The 26048-nt window shown below is 37.7% G+C and overlaps 1 protein-coding gene and 1 non-coding gene across 3 annotated transcripts in view; one reads left to right on the top strand and one right to left on the bottom strand.

The window, feature by feature from the left end:
* LOC133044015 (uncharacterized) overlaps positions 1–26048 on the top strand; it is a 247629-nt gene that overhangs the window by 124136 nt on the left and 97445 nt on the right. The window contains exons 4-5 of one of the 2 annotated variants that reach the window (XR_009689812.1): positions 15110–15189; positions 16327–16397. Coding sequence is in view for 1 of the 2 variants with exons in the window: in XM_061125579.1 (XP_060981562.1) it covers positions 16327–16397 (71 nt within the window). In the remaining variant the exon portion in view is untranslated. The remainder of the gene's footprint in view (positions 1–15109; positions 15190–16326; positions 16398–26048) is intronic. The other variant, XM_061125579.1, reaches the window with a different exon arrangement.
* Positions 19254–19326, bottom strand: TRNAG-CCC (transfer RNA glycine (anticodon CCC)). The gene has a single exon. It is a non-coding gene; the product is annotated as a tRNA-Gly (tRNA).

The following is a 26048-nucleotide window of genomic DNA, read 5'->3' as shown; positions in this document are numbered from 1 at the left end:
TTCCTTTTAATCAAATCTATGAGCAAGAAACCAGGAAATGAGATCACAGCAGCTGAGTTACAGCTGTGGTCCCTTACCTCCAAACCTAGAGATAAGGCATATCAGGAGTAAAAGTTCATTTAGCCAAAAACAAGGAAGAAAAAAAAAAATAGTACATAGTACATACACATACACGCATATAGCCACACACATACACATACACACACACATGCCTTCATAGTGTTTCTTAAGATTTAGAATTCTTGGAAAATATTTTAGTATGTGAAATCATTTTGCTTCCACTTTTTAAAAAACCATGCAAATACATGTTTTTAAAATGGAAAGCAAAAAGAGAAAAAAATTTCCCACAATCCACTCTAATAAAATCAGAAATGAAATTAGGAAAAATATTTTTGTGTAATTACAATTATTAAAAAAAAATAAGCTCAATTATATGAGCTTACCATCATTAACTCATCATTACAAATCTGAATATTCAAATGCACATAATAGGTAAAATCCTTTGGGGTTTTCATGACTTTAAAATTGTTCTCTTGCAGCAAATAAGTTCATATCCCCTTATAATTTTCATAGGCCCCTATATTTTCCCATTAAAACATGTAATTATTTTATTTAAAATTTATTTTAGTAATACTTCTCCTCAGTAAGATTGTAAACAATTTGAGTACAAGGACCACTCTAGGTTTTTCTCATTATGATACCCCCAGAACCTAGTTCAATGTTTGGATCAGAGTAAGGCTGTATCATACAATTACCAATAAATGAATGGCAGCTACGCAATGAATGACTGAAAAGCCTCTTCTCTGAATGAGCATCATTCAACTTACTTTGAAACTTGACTTTGAACCTTCTAACTACTTTTGAATTAAATCTCTCTTTTTACCTTTTGGTATTCCCTTTCCTTTTTGCTTTGAGAAATCATAATAGCTACTTTGCAGTTTTATTTTTAGAAGCTTGCATCTAGAAGAATGCTTATTCATGAGTGCACAATATTTTTCACTGTCATATACTGGAAACACTGTAAGTTTTGGGATAAAAGTAACCTGGGCCCAAATATTTGCTCAAGTATGTACCTGTATGATATTGGTGTAAGCTATCTTCACTTCTTTGTGTTTCAGTACATTTATACAATCCAAACATACATAACCTAACTAGCCAGCCTGGTAGTTGTAGATGAAAAGTAACATGTGTAAAGCACCTTGGATGCAGAAGGAATTTCCATAATTGTAGTTCCATCCCCTGACATACTTAGACTTTAGTGCTGAATAGCAACCAATGACTTTGGTTATCTGCTTTATGCAGGATTTCATGTCTCATACCCCATTTAGGAAATCATCACCCTGGATAAACAATCTGTGAAACTAATTCTATCTATGAAATTGTCTCAGAATCATGGGCTGTCTTTACCAAAAGAACAGACAATTGGCTCCTGAAAGAGTTTCATTTGCAGCCTAAGACTGCTAATGCAAAGAAAAAAAAAAAGCACCATCTCCAGGGACAAAGAAGGCATAAAACAGCTATAGACACAATGAAAAATCATCAATTGTAGGAAAGATAATTTAGCAAAGCGACAAAATCCGCACATTAATTAATGAGAATGTCTACAGTTTTTCATTGAAAGCAAATGGCCAAGATCTTAGAATTACCTTATAAGGAAAGTAACAACATGCCTGCCCATTTTCATGATAGTGTTCCGCCAGGTCTTTGATCCACTGGAAGAAAACATGATTTATTCAACAAACATACTTCGTGATATATCTAATTATTCTATCCAGAATAGGAGAAACTCATATTTCACAGGTATTCAACTGAAGTTAATTGGGGGTCTCAGCATAAAAAAATAACATTATAGGGTTTATCCAGCAATTAGTGTTCCCTGCTGTCATTGATGAAAGTTTATTTTTAAAGTAACCTTTTCTTTTGTGCTGGGATAATAGGAAAGAGCATGGAAATAAATGAAATTCACATACAAGAATTTAAATACCTGAAACTCTGAACATCATTTCCCACAACTGTAACAAAATAATAAAAGAATATTTATCCATCGATAATATCACTTTATAAGAATTAATTCATCTAAGATGTTCCACAAGTCTGTGTCGTTCTTGTTCAGTCATCAAGTCATGTCCAACTCTCTGCGACCCCATGAACTACAGCATTCCAGGCTTCCTTGCCCTTCACTGCCTCCCCGAGTTTGCTCAAACTCATGTCCATTGAGTCAGTGGTGCCATCCAACCATCTTATCCTCTGCCACCCACTTCTCCTCTTACCCTCAATCTTTCCCAGCATCAGGGCTTTTTCCAGTGAACTGACTTTTCACATCAGGTGGCCAGTGCATTGGAGCTCATGATCCTGTGAGCGTTGTCCTATTATTAACCCCAATTTACAGGTGAGGAAAGCAGAGCTCACAGAAGTTGAGAAACTTACCCAAGTTACATAGTTAGTACTTGGCAAACTTCAATGAATGTATCATTTATCCACCTGCAAACCTGCTCTTAACTATTCTTACCTAGGAATTAACAAGAATTCATACTTAATGATGTGAAAATGTTTGCTTGTTATAGAGAGCACATGGATAACCAACAAAATAACTAAAGGGCAGGCAACTGAAGGAAGAAACATCAGGAGACTGCATAGACTATAGAAGTGAAGGTAGTTTTCAAGCTTGCTTTGTCCAATTGCTTCGTCACCAAGTAGGCCAAGACAGGATGATAGGGAAGAGTTAGCCCAGCCTGGCATCTTCTCATAATGTTACTGTATAAAAGCCTTAATAGTATTTCTTCCTGACTAGTTGAGAGAAGATTCTACCCTACTCCAGACCAATACCTTGATTTTGTAAGAATTTAACAATTTAGATAACATGCTGGCTTTTTCCTCTTACTGTTCTGAAATAAATTGCCACATCAGCAAGACCTATGCTTTAGCAATCAGCCCTGTAGACAAGGAAATGAAAGATTCTTTGAATGGGGTAATTTTCTTCTCTCATGAAGTGGGAGAAATAAGTAGTTAGTGAACTAGTGATTAGCATATTTATAGAGTCATTTACATACTATTAAAAATTCAATCCACTTGTGGCTTAAATCTACAGTTTAAGAACACAATTATACCCTGAGGAAACCATAATTGAAAAAAACACATGTACTCCAATGTTCATCACAGCACTATTTATAATATCTAGGATATGGACACAGATGATCATTGACAAATGAATGGATAAAGAAGTTGTGGTACATATATACAACAGAATAGCATTCACCTATAAAAAGGAATACATTTGAGTCAGTTCGAATGAGGTAGATGAATCTAGAACCTATTATACAGAATGAAGTAAGTCAGAAAGAGAAAAATAAATATCTTATATTAATGCATATATATGGAATCTAGAAAGATGGAACTGGTGAACCTTTTTACAGGGCAATAAATGAGACACACACATAAAGAACAATCTTGTGGACACAGCCGGGGAAGAAGAGGGTGGGACAAATCAGAAGAGTAGTATTGAAACATATATATTATCATATGTAAAATAGATAGCCAGTGGAAATTTGCTGTATGATGCAGACAGCTCAAATCTGAAGGTCTGTGACAACTTAGAGGGGTGGGATAGGGTGGGAGGGAGATTCAAGAGGGGAACATATGAATATCTGTGGCTGATTCATGTTGATGTATAGCAGAAACCAACAAAATATTGTAAAGTAATTATCCTCCAATTAAAAATAAAAAATTTTTTTAAAAAAAGAACACAATTGAACTGTGATCAATATTAATTCCAAAACACCTAGCTGTATCAGAAAGAGAAACTTTCTATTAAAAGCTTGCTCCAGGAAGTATCTCCAGTTTCACTTATTCTTCTAGTCTCTGTTTTACGATTCATACTCTCAGCATTTTGATGTTGAGTTTGTGTCACTTTGCCTTCTCTCTCTTTTCTAAATAGATACTTTTTCTTTGGGTACATTTGATCTCCTCAAACTATTATGGCTCATTGACCAGCTATGCCTGTTCTTTCTTCAGGATAGCTTTGCTCCTTTAACCCTTGTGCAACAATTTGCATGCCTAACATGTTATTCTAACCCAATTCAGAACAATTTAATAGGTAGGGAACTCATTCATGCACTCATTCAAAGAATATTTAACTCATGGCAGGTCCATGTTAAGAGCTGACCAATTATGAACAATAATTGTTCAAATTCTCAGAGCTTAAAGTATTTAATAAAGAGCTATGTACAAGGTGCTATAGAAAAAAAATCAGCCCAGATTGGTTGTCACAGATTTCTTCTTCAAAGAAGTACTCCTGAGCTGAGACTTGAAAAATCACTAAGAAATTTAGCCAGGTGAAGGATTAGAAGGACGTAGCATTCTAGCCAGAAAGAAAAACTAGGTGAAGAAAACAGTACCAAAGTGCCAAAGGATTAGGAACACCTGTAATGTATAAAACTAACAAAAGATTGTCGTTCAGTTATTGTCAGCTAAAGTGAGCAATGGCAATGTTTTTCAGATCATAGCACTATCACATATTCCTTCTAAAACCTTGGTCTGTTCTCAGTTCCTTTATCTATAAATGAGTATGCACTGCCTCAAACCACACAGAGCAGTTGTGATGGTTAAGTGAGGAAAGCCCATATTGTATACCGAGCATAAAACGCCTTGCAAAAAGTGCTTTATTGTTATTAATTTTCAGACTAGATCATGTCATACTGGCAGATACTTGAAGCAATCTGCTAAAGAAAAGACAGGAAGTCATTTAAATTTTTAAATATACTTAAATATGTAATTATTTATGTTTTTATACACACACAAACACATTGTTGTTCAGTCACTAAATTGTGTCCAATTCTTTGCGACCCCACAGACTGCAGCACACCAGGTTTCCCTGTTCATCACCAACTCCCCAAGCTTGCTCAAACTCACATCCATTGAGTAAATGATGCCACCCACCCTTCTGATCCTCTGTCATCCCCTTCTCCTCCTGTCTTCAATCTTTCCTAGCATTAGAGTCTTTTCCAATGAGTCAGTTCTTCACATCAGGTGGCCAAACTATTGGAGCTTCAGTTTCAGCATCACTCCTTCCAGTGTATATTTAGGGTGGATTTCCTTTAGGATTGACTGGTTTGATCTCCTTGCTGCCCAAGGGACTCTCAAGAGTCTTCTCCAGCATCACCGTTACAAAAGCATCGATTGTTCACCACTCAGCTTTTCTGATCCAACTCTCACATCCATATATGACTACTAGAAAAACCATAGCTTTGACTATACAGACCTTTTTTGGCAAAGTGATTTCTTTGCTTTTTAATATGTTGTCTAGATTTGTCATAGATTTCCTTTCAAGGAGCAAGTGTCTTAATTTCATAGCTGCAGTCACCATCCACAGTGATTTTGGAACCCAAGGAAATAAAGTCTGTCACTGCTTCCACTTTTGCCCCTTCTGTTTGCCATGAAGTGATGGGACCAGATGCCATGATCTTAGTTTTTGAATGTTGAATTTTAAGTCAGCTTTTTCACTCTCCTCTTTTACCTCATCAAGAGGATCTTTAGTTCCTCTTCACTTTCTATCATTAGAATGGTATTATCTGCATATCTGAGGTTTTATCTCCCTGAATAAGGCAGTTTAGGCTGGCATAAAAGAACAAATAAATAAAGCAAATTCACAGTGTTTAGAAGTTAGGTGAGGAGACTGCTGAATGAAAAATCCCACTCTTAAGTTTTGGCCTTAACCTGAAATTGCCTTGGAACTTGCTGTCTTAAATGGAACTTGGTATTCTTTTTGTGACCTCAGTTAAACCTCGGCATTCCTGTCATCCTTCTGAACACAGATGCATAGTTAATGAGTCTGGACTGAAAGGCAAGAGTTTCTGATCAATCTGTATTTGATGCCCCTCCCCACTCAAATGTATGAAATGTTTTAAGAAGTCACTTTCACAGGTCAAGACTGATTTCTTCCCACTGCAAAAGGAGCCTTGATATTCCTTTCTGGAAATCTGAAGAGAAATGTTAATTATTTACTAGAGTACAAGGTAGCTTACTAACCTGTTTAATGTTTACCAGAATTTCTCTCTTTTTTCTAAGTAGACCCACTATGCAATAGACCCAAATAGAGGATACTCAATGCTTCTGTTGAATCTCATTTTTATCTTAACTACTTATGGAAACAAATCTGGGTAAGGAAAGATAAGTAAAATGGTGACATGTTAAGGTTGCTAACTTTATGCAAGCAAATATCTGCAATGCTTTCCCTTTATCTCTATGATACCTGTGAGGTGACTCTTCTAAATTCCGAGTCCCTTGAGGAAAAGGCTGTCTTTTGCCACTGACTCCTCTGGGTCTAATACCAGGAATTCCGATGAAGAATATTTGGATGGATAAAAGGATACATTGCCAAGAAAAACAAAAGCCTCTTCTTAGGAAGACAAGACATGAATACATGTAGAAACAAACATGAATGATCACAAAGTAGTACATAGCTATGTGTGAAAAAATAAGTGGGAAAGACATTATGTTTTTAGTTTGTAGAAAAATCCAAGTGGCTGCTGATACTGTGTGGACTTTCAAATAGTATTAACTTGAAATAGGAGTAATGTTTAAATTAAAGTAGTGCTTGGATAGAATGGCTCTTTACATTAAGTAAACTTTAACAATGTTTCTATTAACAATTCATTACTTTTCTACTCTGACATTTAATTTAACAAATACTACTGACCAATAACATGTCATGTGACTGTTTCTTGCAGTTGGCTGAAATGATTGCAATTTAATTCTATATCACAGGCTTCCCAGAAATTCTGATTCACACATGTGAAATTAATTTAAAAAATGGAAAAATACTTCATTACCTGATAATGTCCAGACTTTTCTAAATGTGGGTTCCACAAAAGAAGAAAGAAGTAACATATGGCTAAAAAAAATCAAGAAGCACGTGTTAATCTAAAACATTACTCTCTAATGATGAGTTCCCTCTCTCTAAAAATTGCTGCTTTTTCTGTTTATACTAGTAATTCATACACATTAGTTGCTCAATATCCAGTATAACATTTAAAACATGTAAAATATAATTGTTTCCAAAAATGTAAAAAATATATACAAGCTTATTTTTTATTTGAAATTTAGAGAAGTGAGTATTGTGGGAAGGCAAAGTCCTCCATAAAACAGTAGACAGGTCTAATTCTATAGCAAGAGCGATTTGGGGACCTGAGGCTCTCAAAAGGACTCTCTTATCCACCCATCAGCCAAGTTAGTAATCCAAAAAAAATTACTCCTTCATTTCATTTAATCTATAAATGAAAAATTAAAATTTAATTTTCTATTCTGTTTGATATAATCATCTGACCGGATTGCAGTAATTGGCAGGATTAGATGAACAAACGATATAAAGCAACACAGGACTGACATCCATGCTTGACTTTAGGGCCTATGATCTCATTAATTCTACCCTTCCAAATACCTGATTTTGGCACATGGGGCAAAGAGCAATTCTGTGCCATCAGAGGCAAGTCCAATTGGAGGCTCAAGGAGAGCACCACCATATAGCCACAAAGCTTGCAGTAACCCTTTCTCTTTCTTTGACTATAGGATCTGCCAGTTTTAACTTCAAGATTGATGCCTTCAAACAAGAAAACTCTAGAATGTACTGGAACAATCTGACCAGGTTGCAATCATTCCTCTTACAACACAAGACTCATTGGCTCCCTTCTCCTCTGATAAAGAAGAGTGCTGATTGATCCATGACCCAGCATCCTTTGGCTTAATTATCTTTATCTCGATAGAGGACACAATAACAATGTCTACTACCACTTTGTAACCACCCCCCCCCATTTTTATTTTTCAAACTTCAATTATTTGCTTCTAGTTAGTCTCAAAAGTTTTCCATTTGGTTTTGTATCATCTAGAAGCATTTTTCTTTCATTCAACAAATGATTACTTATTTAGGACCACCATATCCACAGCACAAACAAGGGTGAGAGGGAAGAGAGAGAGGAGAACCTAAACAGGAATGAGAAATAAATAATGATCATGTTCTTAAGACGCTTACAAACAAGCATAGCCACGTGCATAAATAACTATATTATAAGGTTTTTTTTAAATGGCAATTACCATAAGAAAACAACCAATATCTAGAAAATTCTAAAGAAAAGAAAGAACAACCAGCTAAAGAGATCTTGTTAGGTTTCCTGCAAATAAACCTGTCATTAAAGGGCTTCTAGTAATTTATCATGGGTGTGATAAAGGGAAAAGGACTTCAAGGCGGACCAGAACACTGAGTAGCAAATTTCTGTTTAATTAAAACAAATGTTCCGAAATAGACAAGTAACCAAACGTGTAAGCAGAAAAGCTAAAACTTTTCATGTAAAAGGCAAATGTAGGGAAAACAATAACATCATTCATAGTACTTCAAAGTGTCTATGTACAAAATCTGTTAATTCTTTAAAATGAAAATGTAAAAAGCCAAAGAATCCCCTAAGATTTATGACTAGTCCTAATTGTTCAGTTCAGTTCAGTTCAGTCGCTCAGCCGTGTCTGACTCTTTGTGACCCCATGGACTGCAGCACACCAGGCTTCCCTGTCCATCACCTACTCCCAGAGCTTGCTCAAACTCATGTCCATTGAATCAGTGATGCCATCCAACCGTCTCATCCTCTGTCGTCCCCTTCTCCTCCTGCCATCAATCTTCAGTCCTAGTTGTAACCAGTGTCATAAGTCTTAAAGGACTACAGGGCATTAGGCATGGGTTTCTCAAGTGGGCAACGAACAGAGATGACTTTGGACAGGATGCCATGATCTTATGATCATATACAGTGTTAAAGATAGTTGAGGCAAGAGGCTCACTTTCTCAGAGTGATGTGAGGAATAGCAGAAAGGTGACTCTGCCCCCAAATGATCTCTCCCAGTAAGGGATGGAAGGGACTGAACCTCTAGAATTAACTATTAATTATGTCTTGGAGACATTTGTTAATTCGGCAGGCTGTCCTTCAGCACCTACCTACTTTCTGCCAGGAGTTGTGCTCTATAAAAGATACAAAATGGGAGTAGATAAATCCAACACATAATGTTCTTTCCTCTGCCTGGAGTTGCCCCCACCCAAACCTTCCCCTCCTTCACATTCCACTGTTCTCCCACTGGCTCTTTAAAATCCTTCAGGCCTTAGGAGTAATTCACATAGTCCCCTTCCCATCTTAGTCTAAAGATGGTCTCCCCTTTTACTGCCTTTTACAGAAGTTTGGGCTTCCCTGATGGCTCAGTTGGTAAAGAACCCACCTGCAATGCAGTAGACTACCTGCAATGCAGGAGACCCGGCTTCCATCCCCGGGTCAGGAAGATCCCCTGAAGAAGTAAATGGCAACCCAATATTCTTGCCTGGAAAATCCCATAGACAGAGGAGCCTGGCAGACTACAGTTCGTGGGGTTGCAAAAGAGTAAGACACAACTTAGTCACTAAACCACCACCATCTCACACCTAACAGGCTAGCAAAGTGGAGAAGGCAACCATAGCAGATGTTTCTGGGCTTCCCAGGTGGTATTAGTGGTAAAGAACCCACCGGCCAATGCAGGAAACATAGATCCCAAGCAGGTTCGATCCCTGGTTTGGGAAGATACCCTGGACGAGGGCATGGCAACCCACTCCAGTATTTTTGCCTGGAGAATCCCATGGACAGAGAAGCCTGGCAGACTACAATCTGTGGGGCTGCAGAGAGTCAGACATGACTGAAGCAATTTAGCACATATAAGTTTACTTTTTTTCTTCAGCATATTTCTCCCAACTTACAGTTATGTTCTTTTTAGTATGTTTATTTGTTTTCTCTCTCTTAGAATAGAATGGACTTTTCTCTGAGAGCAGAAACCCAATGTTTTGTTTAACTTTATATCAGCAATATCTTAAAGAAAAGTGCTGTTGTATTGTGGATGCTCCAAAATTTATGATGAACAAATTAATGAACATGTTAATTCTACTATTGAAGAGTGAAACCACAAACTGAATTGAGAATTCAGTACATGTTATGAACTATGGCCTCCTACACATTATAGCGTGAACAATATTTCAGTTTGCCTGCAACAGAGGGGTTCCCCAGAGGAAAAATGGAGTTTTCATTACTAAAGCCAGGACAGTCCTGGGAACTAGAAGTGATTTGTCATCATTGCATGTGAGATGTGGTTTGCAAGACAATGGAGATTGCACTGTGTGACCAAAAGAGCATTAATCATAACTTACACTTGTATCATATTTTTCAGTTTTAAAGAGAACATTCAACATCACCTCCCTGTTCCTTTGTACTTCTTTGAGACAAAGAGGCAGGAGACTATCACCCTTAGGTTATAGGTGAGGAACCTGCAACTTAGCTTAACAGATTACTCCAGAGTCATCTGCCTAGTAAATAAAGCCACGGCACAGGAGGCCATGACATTGAAAAGGCCATTAATAGTGAACAAACCAGATAAAGTCAAATAAGCTCTCTCATCATTTATAGAACAAATACAATATTTCTTGGTCAGGAGTATTTTCCTTGAACTGATATTTTCTCCAGGTCTCTGAAATATTTTTAGTTTCATGTTTCTAATTTCCAGTGTAATGTTGTTGAAGCTGTTTTTAATTAATGGCTTTTTTTGTCACGATCTCATTATATGCGTGACTTGTGTCGGTTCTTTGAAGCTCACTATATCATCTCATGACCCCAGTGGACACATAGAGCTTTGCTAATGGTAGGAATGTTTTCCTTTAACATCTTTCAGCTCTCACAGATTCCTACGAAACAATCAACTGTAGGTAATTAGAAGCTATTGACACTAAACATAAGAAAACATAACAGTAACAACCAAAAAAAGCCGAAGGCAAATAAATTTATCTTAGGACAAGGATCTAAAAGGGTGGTTTTTAAATAGTTAGGGTATAACAAACATAAGGAAAACTAGTCAATTTTTAAAATACAGGTTTTTCCAAAAAATAATAACTTCCTTTGTGACAATTAGGAAAATCATCCTGCTGTAATTATCTTCTGGCTAAGACTAGTATGGCAAGAGAGACTAAAGGTCAAAGTAAAGATCTATGTCCCAGAAAAAGATGAAATATTTGAATGAGTCAGAGCTCTCTCATCATCAAGTTTAACCTCTGGTTCACTCGAAGAAGCTTCTTACAGTGAAACCCATTAAAAATTAAACCAAAGCAAAGAGTGTGTACAGAAAAGGAAATCTTCCATAAATAAATTGGTTACAGAAGATCTATAACATTTTTCTTGGAAAAATGAGAGATTTAGTTGGAAAAAGGAGAGACAGAAAATTATTGATTTGGACTCAGAAATTACATTACTGTTGATCTCAAATCTGAAAAGAAGAAGGCTCCTTGGATAAAGTCTCTTTCAATATTTAGCATGATTGAAGCCATCGCTGACAAGTGTAATAAAGGTTTTCCAGCCATGAGCCTCTGCCCTTACCCACATCTTCTGCTTCATGCAGACCTCAAGGAGTGATCCACATTTGGAAAGCAGATGGGGTATAAGCAGCAGTTAACTCCTGTTCTAATCCTCTTGTTTGTCTAGGGCACTTCTCTCCCTTTCTGCATGCTTACTTGCTCTTTTTTCAAAGGACTAAGTGTTCTTTAGCTTCCAAAATTATCATTTTTCATCAATGTGTGAAAAGAAAACAGCAAGAATTCTTGTCATTAAGGCTATTGTATTTCAAGACTGAGAATACAATACTCAAAGAACCAAACTTCTTCTATTTGTGAGTGATTTTAATTTAACAGTTTCCTCCCAACAGTAACCTTGTAATTAATCAAAATCAGAAAGAAAACTACTGAAAGGAAAACAGTTGGGAAAGTGCTAAAATTGGGTAATGGCCTAGATATATTCAGATAAGGTGTGTTTAATAACACAGCATGAGAAAATCAGGGGAAATATTTAATAAGCTTGCACTCATGGTAGCATTTTTGTTCTTTAGTGAATAATGAGTTAGATTATGCCAGGAGAAAATTCATTAAAATAAAAGAAAAATAGTTCTAGTATAATTTAGAAAGATGATCATAAATATGCAAAAAATAGCAGTTAAGAATTAAACTCTTCATGTAAAGCAAAATTAATGTCACTAACATTATCCAAAGTCAACCATCTGGTAGAAAACCTTAAAGTAAGGTCATTTTTAAAAAATACTTATTTATTAATTTGGCTGCACTGTGTCTTAGTTACAGCACTCTCAAGATCTTCAGCATGCAGGATCTTTAGTTGTGACATGAGAACTCTTAATTGCTGCATGTGGGATCTAGTTCCCTGACCAGGGATTGAACCTGGCCCCCTGCATTGCAGCACAGAGTCTTACCCACTGGATTACCAGGGAAGTCCCATGTAAGGTCATTCTTGATTGATAAAAGGCATCATCTAAACTACACCACAACAGATCCACTATTATAGGTGAATAATATAGTGTCAGGGCTTCCTAGGTGGCCCAGTGGCAAAGAATCTGTCAATGCAGGAGATGCAGGTTCAATCCCTGGGTCAGGGAGATCCCCCAGAGAAGGAAATGGAAACCTTACTTCAGTATTCTTACCTGGGAAATCCCATGGACAGGGGAGCCTGGCAGGCTATAATCCAAGGGGTTGCAAAGAGGTGGACCAATTTAGCAACTAAACAACAACGACAATATGGTATCAAAATGCATCAAGAAAAACACTATTAGAAATTTAAAAAAAGTAATATAGATAAGGACTATAGTAAATATGATTTAACAATTCATTGTCAAAATATATAAAGCAAATAAAAGGCATAAATCAGAGTATAAATAATAGCTTTGTTACTATTAATAAAATGAAATTAATTGTTATATTTTCAAACATACTACTTAGCAACAAAAAATATATACTGGCAGGTCAAGTATCTAAGTAAGAATTAAACACTGCTCAAATACTTGGTAGCAAAAAGTTATATATTTTATAAAATATAAATTTTACATAAATATGACTACATTTTTTAATCAAATTGTTTAGGTATTTAAAAGTTCAAAATATTTTGTCAATAACACCAACTTTGAGAATAATAAAGATAAAATTGCTACATATCATTTAAGGAATACAATAAACTACAGATATAATTAATTTAATGGCCTTAAACATATTATTAATAAAGTAAATGAATGAATAGTACTTATGAATAATTTGTATTCTTAAATGCTTGTTATTTTAAAATAGGAAAAAAAATGAAAATAATACCCAATTTGGAAATTTTAAGAGAATAAAAGGCCCAAGGAAAGGAGGCAGAATGAAGTAATTAATATAAAAAAATTTTTAAACAGGAAATAAAAGAGGTATTTAGAAAAACAGCTATAGTATTGACCAACTTTTCAGAAATCTAATATAGAAAAAATTTTAAATAAAATTGGAACCATGGAAAAAGCTGAAAAGAAAACTTTAAACGTTTCAGAGAATATTGGCTACATATGCTTACAAATAAACATAAAATCTCATGAAATGGATGGTTTTTCTTGGGAAAAAAGATCAAAATTGACTGATGATGATGTAGGAAGCCTGCATAGGTTGTTCATACAGGGACAAAATGAGGAAAGATTGACCTGCCAGCCAAACTTTGGAGCCAGTACTAATATTCATAAATAATCTCACACTTTGAAGAAAGAGATGATTTCCATCTTACTTAATTCTTCCCAGAATACTACAGAGAGAAGACAGAGTTCCCTTCTGAATAGGCAGCATAGTTAGGACACAGGCCAGTGGCATCTTACGAACCAGTGCTTTTCTCACTATACAGAAACAGTCATTCTCTAGTATGGCAAAGCATGCATTTCGACAGAAATACGTTTATTTTTCTTTTTTAAACCCATTTTACTGGGGGAAATAAAATAATTTATCTTATTATAAAGTGAAGTAAAATAGTGAAGTAAAATAATTTTCCCCAGGTCACCCAGCAGAGGAATTTCATCTGTCTCTTCTAAGGCTCACACCCTTTCCACCCAGCAGAGGAATCTCATCTGTCTCTTCTAAGGCTCACACCCTTTCCACTTCCAGGCACAATGCTTGGGCACCCAGCCATCAACCTCCAACCAGCAGCCTACACCCTGACAGTAATTCTGCAGTTACTCTCACCACTGTCTACACTCATTCATTTTCTATAACCACATGTAGCTCTCAAGCCTTGACTCTATTTGATAGCCTACACTTGAATTCCTTTAAAACAAAACAACTCAGTTACTTCCACTTTAAACTGGATTTCTTTAGGGAAACTACTCAGTCACTTCAGGATTCTTCTCAGAATTTCTTCCCCCTCCCCTTTTCTTTGTTATCTGTGATGAAGCTCTGGAGGTTCTGGGGTGTGAGTGAGGTTTGGTCCATGCTGACTTCTCTGCTGGTGGACGTGGCTGCAGTTCCTCAACTCTTCCATTGGCTTAGGCAAGGCTGAAGCATCACTATCGTCACGGCCCATCTGAGGTGGACTTCTGCTCATCCCCTTACCTGGCATCTCTGGGACCACCATCAGGCATGCCAGCTCTCATCTTTAGGTTCCTTTCTTGCTCTACTCATTGGATTTCTTCATTACCAGACAGATAAACAGTTTCTACTCATGGACTGCTGTTCCATAGTGAGATGTGCAGCTAAAGAGTCCTCCTGCCCTCAGCAGTTCTACACAGGAAGCAGGACCTCTACCTTCAGGAGTTTTTCTAGCTTTTGTCACTCAGGCAGGGCTGATTAATAAACACTTCTCAGAAACCCAGTGGGTTGAATACTAATACCTGCATGTTTAATCTCCTTTCTCTAACCCCCTAAACTGGTTACAACTTCTATACTAGCCCAGAAAATCATGGTGCCTGAAGTGGAGTAAGAACACACCCCAAGAACCCTAGAGAATTCTCAGGTGTAGGACAGTTCACCTCAACAGACACAATGTTTAGTTTAGGCAACCTTAATGGGATTCCAAATCTTTAACTTTCATTCTCCAAACAAATTCACAGTCCACAATTAGAGAAGATAGACTCATTCTTTTCTTTTGTTCCCAGATTATGTAATCATTATTTCAGAATGAATAAGCAAAAGATTAAGTAAGGAAAAAAAAATTTTATTAACTGAATTGGCAGCTTTCAAAAGTTCCTTTGATCAACATAATAACGTATTTTCTTTCCACCGTCACAGCATTATTGTATGATGCTCAATCACTAAAGCAACCAAAGATATGCAGAAGATACACCCCCAGCAACTCTGCAGTTTTAAAAGTAAGTAAAATTTTTAGTGACAAGAGTTAAGGAACCATCCCTTGGCTAATTTATTTAGTTCAGGCATTGAAACAGTTTATTGGCATCTGAACTACTCTACTTCTATAGTAAATACAATTCAGGAAAAAAAAAAAGATATGCACAGTTACATGTTTTTTCACTTAACATTTTAATGACAAATAGGCTAGTCAGAAGGGTATATGTAGTTGATTCAATCATATCACACAGACATGCTCTTTACACAAAACCTACAAACCACAAGAAGCTCCCAGAAATTCGGATGTCATCTTAAAACATTACTTTTCTCTCAGGCTCCCCAAACCTATCCCATTTACCAAATACTGTGAGTTTGCTACTTTAATCTCTCTTTTTATTCTTCAATTCCAGCAGTCAATGATTTAGTTTAAGATTTATCATTTCGTGATATTTACGACACTGGCTTCATACTTTCTTACTCCAATTCAATTGCCACACCTGTCAGAGCACTCTGATCTGTCCTATCAAGAGTTCTTTTTGCAGCTTCCTGTCACCTTGGAGGAGGAAATGGCAACCCACTCCAGTGTTCTTGCCTGGAAAGCCCCATGGACAGAGGAGCCTGGAGGGCTACAATCCATGGTGTCACAAATGGACATGACTGAGCATCTGAGTGCAAACACACACACTCACTGCCTTCAGAATAAAAAGTCCAGACAGCTAGAACAGCCTTCCCGAAGTTCCAGTCTCATGCCTGCTGCTTTCCCTGCCTCATCTCTCCTTCTATCTCATCATTTTATTCTGCTGGCTACACTTGCAACTCCTGCTAATTGTCCAGCTTTCTTTCATCTCCAGCCTTTGAGCTTGCTTATTGCCCCTCTTTCTAGAATAGCCTCTCTCTCTTTTCCCTCTCTTCACTCAGCTAGTTTTTACTCATCTTCCAACATGCAGTTTAAACAGTATCCTCCTTCCACCTCCACACTCCTCCCATGTGTGAAATGGAGCACTGCTCTCCATGAACTCCCATAGGCCCCTGTGAATATTTCCTTTGCTAGAACTCACATCTCCTTTGTCTTCTGCATCGCAGGCAGATTCTTTACTGCCGAGCCATCAGGGAAGCCCACTCAGCACCATACTAATGTCACTTACTTTGTTTCTCCTAAGGCAGTCAGTTGCCACAAGACGGGAATGTGTCTTTGCCATCTTCATAAACCTTGGGCCCAGCACAATGTCAGGTATAGTAACCGTTCAAAAAGTATTTGTTGTCTGAGTCATTCAATAAAATAGAGTGTTACTTGGTGGCTGTGTAATCTTGAGAAAAGAACCTAACTGCCTCAGTTTCTTCACCTATAAAATTGGTATAATGTTACACTTATCTCTTAGGATTTGTAAAAATCTTAAGTGAGATTCTTTGCTAAAGAAATGTTGGCTGACAAATCTATGTTTATATTCCTATTCTCTTTTTTTGGCAGTGTGACCTACTTTCACTGCATTACCTAGAGCACATTTAATGATCTTTCCAAACTTTATCTTGCTCATTTATTAAGATTTTAATGTCACTGCCTCCCAATGATTAAATGGCATATGTGCATAAAAGATGTAGCAGAGCTTTGTGGTCAGTTGTTACTTAGTATAAATTTGCTGTGATTATTTCAATGTTAATATTTGGTTTAATAATACTTGTTGTTAATGACACTTTGTTATAAACAAAGTGATTAAGACTCTAGGAATCTGTATTATGAAGACAGTTCAGGACTTTCATTAGACTTGTAAAGAAATAAATTAGTTATTAGAACTGACTCAAATGCGTTCCTTTTTATAGCTGAGTAATATTCTATCATGTATATGTACCACAACTTCCTTATCCACTCATCTGCCGATGGACATCTAGGTTGCTTCCATGTCCGAGCTATTGTAAATAGTGTTGCAATGAACATTGGGGTACATGTGTCTTTTTTAATCCTGGTTGCCTCAGGTATATGCCCAGTACTGGGATTGCTGGGGTACCCAAAGCCGGTGCTCTGTGACAACCTGGAAGGATAAAGTGAAGGGATGTGAGAGGGGGATTCAGGATGGAGGGGATACATGTATACCTATGGCCAATTCATACTGATGTATGGCAAAAACCATCACAATATTTAAAGTAATTATCTTCCAGTTAAAATAAATCAACTAATTTTTAAAAGGAAATAAATTTCCTAAGACAAAAATGTAACACTTTTGGAAAGACAACATAAGTAACAAAAATTAATTGATTATTGTTATAACATATGGGATTCATTTGAAACTAATAACAATAAGTTATTCTCAAGATTTGTATCAGATTTCTTCCTACAATTGAAAGGACTTTGATGACAGGCAAAATAATAATTAGCAATGTACATATCTAGGGCAATATATTTTGACATTCTTCAACTACTTTGGAACATTAAACATCAAGGGAAGCAGAAATAGCACAGAGAAAAAGGAAAAGAAATTAAGAATGACTTTAAAGAAAGCACAGGAAACATGATTTTTATTTGACCTACATTTAGAAAGGGAAGTTCTATAGCACAGAAATAATGAGGAGATGTTGGATACACTGAATATCTAATACTTAAATTCAACTTTTGCTAGACATTAGGAAAATGATTAGATTTTTAAACCTCTAATTTATTGACAGTATTTAAAGATCAATAATGTCTCTTGCAAAAGCAAATGTTAAAGATTTGGTTATTTAAAAAGGGAAATTTGTCTTAAACTGTTGCTTATGATCAGTTTTGACAGAGAACAAGTCTTTTAACTGTCACAGTCAATCTGAGGATTCATTATTTTCTATTTATTTAACATTACAGATGTCAGTATTGCATCAAATGTAGACAGCTTGGTGCCTGCCCTAAGGGAAGAGAAAATTTCAAAATGGGAAGAGTACATAGCCTTAATAAGTATGTTATATTTAACTTTTGACTTTGGCTGTATTTCGCAGCTCTACCATACAAATAATATTTTCTCTGCAGTATCTACCAAAATACTGCAGAAAGGTTAGTAGCATTACTTTCAAAAGAAATTAAACAGGCTGTGCTGATAAAGCTGCTTTCATTGTTCGCCATTTACCTAAGAAGCTTATAACCTTTTTTGGAAGAAGCCAGGGAATGAAATATAAACATTTTCCTTAAGCAAAGCACATTCTTTTCAGAGCAGCACTGGTTATATTGGAATTCAACTTATCTAGATACTAGTTTGAGGAGCTTAGATCATGGTGAGAGGGGCAGTGCAGACATGTTTTAAATATTTCTTTTTTGTGATAAGATTAGAGAGCCAAAAATGGTAAACCATAGGCAGAAGTCTTGGTTTGAAACCAAAACATGCCCAACACAGTGAATGAGCCTCTAAGTTCTATGATCAGAATCATAGAAGAACTGATCATTCCATAAACACAGTCAGGAGAAATGTGTGTCTATGTGTGTCTACGTGTACATGTATTTGTGTTTGGGGGCAGGTAGAACAGGAGGAAAGGACATGAGAACTAAGCAGAACATGGGGTTCTGTACAAAGACAAATCCTGGACAGGAGAAGGCAACCGCACTGAAGAAAATATCATGAACAAGATGGCCGGCTCCCACCCGCCCATATAGGTCTTCATGCACTTGCTCAAGAACTAGGAAAATACAATTTTTGTAATGTTTGCATCTCACAATGAGTTTCTCAGTTAGTTTTGATAAAAACAATGCTATTTAGCAACCTCTTGCAAGGTTTGTATTTTATACATTTAAATACAGTCCTTTCTTATATTTCAGAAAATATATTACTGTCTATAAACTTTTGAGTCTACAACAGCAAAGTGTGAAGCTCAGAAAGCAAATTATTTTTGTAGTTAAGTAGTTCTGTCTCTTAATATTTCATCAATTTTTTTGGTGTGAAAGGTTACTAATATCCTTCCTTAGCATTTAACTTTTTATCTGCTAGTCTTATATTACTAACTAGATTGCAAATCCTTTTTTTAAAAAAAAATATTTATTTATTTGGCTGTGCCAGATCTTAGTTGTAGCACACAGGATCTTCGATCTTCACTGTGGCACATGGAATCTTTAGTTGTGGCATGGGGGATCTAGTTCCCTGAACAGGGATCGAACCTGGGCCCCCTGCATTGGGAGTGCAGAGTCTTAGCCACTGGACCACCAGGGAAGTCCCTAAATTGCAAATCCTTGTGTCTGATTTTCCCTGTGTCTTCCATAGGACTAACTCAGAGTCTTTTATGTAGACAAAAATGCGTTTTCATTTTATTTCATTAGAAACAATATTAGGATGGAAATCAGAAATAAAAGCTTCATTTTAAAGTTAATTTAGACCATCTAAAAGGAAAATGAGAAATAATACTAGAAATAGATGGAAAAATAGCACTCAATCATTTATTCATTCAAAAACATTAGAATATTCATGTGCCAAATACTGCTTTAGGCTTTTGGGACATTTTCATGCACGATACAGACAAAAATACTTGCCCCAGATTGGGGAGAAACAGGATGAGGGGAGTGCCAGGGGCAGAAATGTGGGGGGAATGGGGTAGATTTTTAATAGGGTGTCAAGGAAGCCCTCACTCAGAAAGTGATATCTGAACAAGACCCAGTGGAAACAGGGAATGAGTCAGGGGAGTATTTGGAAGAAGAATACTCCAAGCAGGGAGAACAATGTCAAAAGGCCTTGAGGGTGAAATAGGTTATGTGTGCTCAGAAAGCAGTGAGGCAGCCTGTCTGGGCCAATCTCTGTGAGAGACCAGAGTGAGTACTGCAGGAGATAAACTCAGAGAGACTGTAAGCTTGAGGAAAGGTACAGATTATGTAAGGCCTTACAGGAATTCTTACTTACATAAGGACTTATTCTATTTGGGGGAGGGGAGTGGACAGTGAGATATAAATTCAGAAGATGCTAACAACAGAAGGGCCACAATCTGACTTACACTCTAATTTTTACTTTAGGATCAGTCTGTTTCTTTTATTGAAACTGTGCTATACCAGTGAGAGTTTGCTGTAGGGGCAGGGAGCTCAAACCTGGTGCTCGGTGACAACCTAGAGGGGTGGGATGGGATGGGAGGTGGGAGGGAGGAAGAGGGAAGGGACATATGTATACCCATGGCTGATTCATGTTGATGTATGGCAGAAACCAACACAATATTGTAAAGTAATTATCCTCCAATTAAAAACAAATACATTTTTTAAAAAAAGGAAACTATGCTATAAAAGTGTAAGGGAAACCAGTCGGGAGAAATGTCAACAATCTTGCAAAGAAATGTGGATGGTTTGGCCCAGAATGATAGCAGTAACTGTTGTGAGAAGTGATAGGATTACAGTTATATATTGAAGTTAAGGTCAATGAGATTTGATGGTGTAAAGTGTGAAAATAAGACAGAAATCACAGATGACTGAAGGTGTTAAGAAATACTATCTAAAACTTGGAAGTAAGACAAAGGGATGACTATACATTCTTTTTATATAGACCGTTGTCTCACAGGCCTGGGCAAGGATGATTGAATTCTCCAGGGCATATACCGATGTTGACTTGCTATTTGCTATTGTGAAATAACTTCATTACTGTGAAGTTACATGTTCCCTTGCAAACGTGTGCACTGGAGAGGCAAATATTTCCCACCCATTAGAGAGGATAACCTCAGCAATAGTACTGTCCTAAAGATTATTAACCACTTTTGTCTCCAATTCAGCAAAATTATTTTGCTTGCCTTCCTGACTGACTACACAACATCAGCATCTCCTTTCAATCAGCTTTACCTCTTTTGAGTCTTTGATTCTTTCTGAATCAGCTTTACCATCCTGCTGATTCCCTAATACATGAGCTAAGAAATTTTTGGCACATGTCCACTGTATATTTGTATACGAGCCATGGATTTATCTTTTTTTAAAAAATTATACTTTGACACAGGTGCTGCCTGTGAGCAATGGGAAAAATAAACCTACCACTTACTGAAGTTGGGGAGATTGTTGGAGGTACCAGGAAGATTGAGAGTTTGGCTTTGGACAGGTGATGTACAAGGTGCTTATTCAAGTGGAGATATTGAGTAGGAAGTTGGATGGAAGAGTTTGAATGAGTGAAGAGAGTTGTATTCAGGGGATGAAATTGGGGCCATCAGCATCAGACATGGCTTAAAAGTTCAGAGATAGGGTAAAATCTCTACAAGAGTCCAGCTAGAAGAAAGGTCAAAGGATTGAGTCCTGAGGCCTGCAAACAATTAAAGTTTAGGGAAATAGGATAAATGAGAAGAAAAAATAAAGTGGCTAGGAAATCCAGGGGTTTATGCTGCCTTGGAAGCTAATTTTCTGTTGATGGGGGGGGGACTGTGCTCCCTCCCTGTTGTTTGACCTGAGGCCAAACTATGGTGGAGGTAATGAAGATAATGGCGACCTCCTTCAAAAGGTCCCGTGCACATACTCCACACTCAGTACCTGTAACCCTGCAGCAGGCCATCGCCAACCCATACCTCTGCTGGAGACTCCTGGGCACTCACGGGCAAGTCTGGGTCAGTCTCTTGTGGGGTCACTGCTCCTTTCTCCTGGGTCCTGGTGCACACAAGGTTTTGTTTGTGCCCTCCAAGAGTCTGTTTCCCCAGTCCTGTGTAAGTTCTGGTAGCTCTATGGTGGGGTTAATGGTGACCTTCTCCAAGAGGGCTTATGCCATACCCAGGTCTACTGCACTCAGAACCCCTGCCCCTGCGGCAGGCCACTGCTGACCCATACCTCTGCAGGAGACACTCAAACACTCAAAGGCAGGTCTGGCTCAGTCTCTGTAGGGTCTCCTGTTGTGCACAAGGTTTTTCTGAATGGTTCTGTGAAGACCTAAAAGACCTTCTAGAACTAACACCCAAAAAAGATGTCCTTTTCATCATAGGGGACTGGAACGCAAAAGTAGGAAGTCAAGAGATATGGAGTAACAGGCAAATTTGGCCTTGGAGTACAAAATAAAGCAGGGCAAAGGCTAACAGAGTTTTTCTAGGAGAACACACTGATCATAGCAAACACCCTTTTCCAACAACACATGAGAAGACTCTACACATGGACATCACCAGATGGTCAACACTAAAGTCAGATTGATTATATTCTTTGCAGTCAAAGATGGAGAAGCTCTATACAGTCAACAAAAACAAGATCGGGAGCTGACTGTGGCTCATTGATGAACTTCTTATTGCCAAAATCCAACTTAAATTGAAGAAAGTAGGGAAAACCACTAGACCATTCAGGTATGACCTACATCAAATCCCTTACGATTATACAGTGAAAGTAACAAATACATTTAAGGGATTAGATCCGATAGACAAAGAGCCTGAAGAAGTATGGACAGAGGTTTGTGACACTGTACAGCAGACAGGGATCAAGACTGTCCCCAAGAAAAAGAAATGCAAAAAGGCAAAAGGGTTCTCTTAGGAGGCCTTACAAATAGCTGAGAAAAAAAGAGGAGCTAAAGGAAAAGGAGAAAAGGAAAGATATTCCCATTTGAATGCAGAGTTCCAAAGAATAGCAAGGAGAGATAAGAAAGCCTTCCTCAGCGATCAGTGCAAAGAAATAGAGGAAAACAACAGAATGGGAAAGACGAGAGATCTCTTCAAGAAAATCAGAGCTAACAAGGGAACATTTCATGCAAAGATGGGCACAACAAAGGACAGAAATGGTATGGACCTAACAGAAGCAGAAGATATAAAGAAGAGGTGGCAAGAACACACAGAAGAACTATACAAAAGAAAACCACGATGGATGATCACTCACCTAGAGCCAGACATCCTGAAATGTGAAGTCAAGTGGGCCTTAGGAAGCATCACTACAAACAAAGCTAATGGAGGTGATAGAATTCCAGGGGAGCTATTTCATATCCTAAAAGATGATGCTGTTAAAGTGTTGCACTCAATATGCCACAAAATCTGGAAAACACAGCAGTGGTCACAGGACTAGAAAAGGTCCGTTTTCATTCTAATCCCAAAGAAAGGCAATCCCAAAGAAAGGCAATGCCAAAGAATGTTCAGACTACAGCACAATTGCACTCATCTCACACACTAGTGAAGTGATACTCATTTTTTTACAAACCAGGCTTCAACAGTACATGAACCATGAACTTCCAGATATTCAAGATGGATTTAACAAAGGCAGAGGAACCAGAGATCAAATTGCCAACATCTGCTGGATCATCAAAAAAGCAAGAGAGTTCCAGACAACATCTACTTCTGCTTTATTGACTATGACAAAACCTTCGACTGTGTGGATCACAACAACCTGGAAAATTCTTCAAGAGATGGGAATACCAGACCACCTGACCTGCCTCGTGAGAAGTCTGTATTCAGGTCAAGAAGTGACATTTAAAACTGGACATGGAACAAGAGACTGGTTCCAAATTGGGAAAGGAGTACGTCAAGACTGTATATTGTCACCCTGCTTATATAACTTACATGCAGCATACATCATGTGAAATGCTGGGCTGGATGAAGCACAAGCTGGAATCAAGGTTGCCGAGAGAAATATCAATAACCTCAGATATGCAAATGACACCACACTTATGGCAGAAAGCGAAGAACTAAAGAGCCTCTTGATGAAAGTAAAGGAGGAGAGTGAAAAAGTTGGCTTAAAACTCAGCATTCAGAAAACTGAGATGATGGCATCCGGTCCCATCACTTCATGGCAAGCAGAGGGGGAAACAATGGAAATGGTGAGAGACATTATTTTTCTGGGCTCCAAAATCACTGCAGATGGTGACTGTAGCCATGAAATTAAAAGATGCTTGCTCCTTAGAAGAAAAGCTATGACAGTTGGATGGCATCACCGACTTGATGGACTTAAGTTTGTATAAGCTCCGGGAGTTGGTGATGGACAAGGAAGCCTGGTGTGCTGCAGTCCAAGGGGTCGCAAAGAGTTGGACACGACTGAGTGACTGAACTGAACTGATGACCAACCTAGACAGCATGCTAAAAAGCAGAGACATTACTTTGCCAACAAAGGTCCATCTAGTCAAGGCTATGGTTTTTCCAGTAGTCACATATGGATGTGAGAGTTGGACTATAAAGAAAGCTGAGTGCCAAAGAATTGATGCTTTTGAACTGTGGTGTTGGAGAAGACTCTTGAGAGTCTCTTGGACTGCAAGGAAATCAAACCAGTGAATCCTAAAGGAAATCAGTCCTGAACATTCAATGGAAGGACTGATACTGAAGCTGAAGCTCCAATACTTTGGTCACCTGATGCAAAGAACTGACTCATGGAAAAAACCCTGATGCTGGGAAAAATTGAAGGCAGGAGGAGAAGGGGATGACAAAGGATGATGAAACAGTTGGATGGCATCACCAACTCAATGGACATGAGTTTGAGCAAGCTCGGGAGTTAGTGATGGACAGGGAAGCCTGGCGTGCTGCAGTCCATGGGGTCACAAAAAGTTGGACACGTCTGAGCGACTGAAACTGAACTGGAAGCTAACTGAAGAAGATGTTTCAAGTAGGAAATAGAAAACTATTCTGTCAATGCCGCTGAGTACTCAAGCTAGATAAAGACAGAATTGACACTGAATTTAGAAACATTTGTGTCCTTAACCAAATCACTTTTGTTGCAGTTATGAGCTTAAAACCTAACTGGAAAAAATTTCAAAAGAGAATGAGGATGAAGTAATTGAAGTCAGGGAATACAGATGATTCTTTGGAGAAATACTGCCTTATCTCTTAGTAGGGATTTTTCATTCATGGTAGGAGGAGAATAGGCTGAGGCTATGTGCACAGATTCAGGCCCAGGTTCACAGCTATGCATGTGAACTGAGACCAGTCAGCCCGACTCTGTGCTTTTCTTAAGTCATACTCTGCTCTGAGGGTACAAATATAAGGTGGACTAAAAGTTTGATGGAACAGCAGGTGACATTTTTCAGGTGATCATGATGGAGCAAGAGATGTTCAAAGGACATGAGGCTGTACAGAGAAATGAGTATAGTCATGGGCTACAGAATTTAGCTGGAGAAGGAGAGTAAAAGGCACATGAGACAGTAAATGAATTGTGAAATAGAGGAACAGAGGCTTTTACAAAATTAATGTTGAAGTCAGAGAACTCCAGAAGTAAGTAATAAAGTCAGAACTCTGGGAAGGTGGAATTGGTAATTCTGATAATTCACACTATAGATGGTTAATTACAAGGTCTAGATCACGACTGTGATACTTAGTAGCTTTTCCATTTTGGTTTATCAAAGGATCTTGAATATAGTTCCCTGTGCTATACATTAGGACCTTGTTGCTCATCCATTTTAAATGTAATAGTTTTATCTACCCCTCCCAAACTCCCAGTCCAAAATATAAAAAAAGGAATTTACATATGTGTATAACTCCATCACTTTGAAGCAGAGATTGGCACAACACTGCAAATCAACTAGACTTCAATAAAAAATAAGCTTAGTGGCTAAAATAGGGTGAAGATTCAAGGTCAAGATTCAGGTCAGATTCAAGATTCAAAGGAAGAAGCAGAGGCAAAGAATACCCTCAGAAGTGAACAAGCACACAGCATTGACTCCCAAGGAGCAGTTACCCAGCTCAGAATGGTGTGGTGGAGTGAGGCTCCCAGCAAGTCTGGGTATTGAGACTGTGCTCTTAGCTAATACTTTATCACGCCATGCAGTTTGTAAAGTAAGTTGTATTGCTTTTCACAGCCTTAAGTTAGAGAAATAGGAATCATTGTAGAAACATTTTCTTTGTATACTAGAGTGGATGGTCTTATAAATAATGCTTTAAAATACCCATCTTTTCTACTTCCCAAAATAGCAATTTGTAAGTGAACAACAACTCATCTCTTGGCCCTCTTCACCAAAAACACAAGCAGAAAGCAAAGTAGGCAGTATAGAAAGCTGCTGCTGCTGCTAAGTCGCTCCAGTCGTGTCCGACTCTGTGCGAC

This window comes from Dama dama, chromosome 3 (assembly GCF_033118175.1).
Source record: "Dama dama isolate Ldn47 chromosome 3, ASM3311817v1, whole genome shotgun sequence".
Taxonomy (NCBI): domain Eukaryota; kingdom Metazoa; phylum Chordata; class Mammalia; order Artiodactyla; family Cervidae; genus Dama; species Dama dama.
The sequence above is the reverse complement of the archived record's forward strand: the minus strand, read 5'-3'. Positions and strand labels throughout refer to the sequence as shown.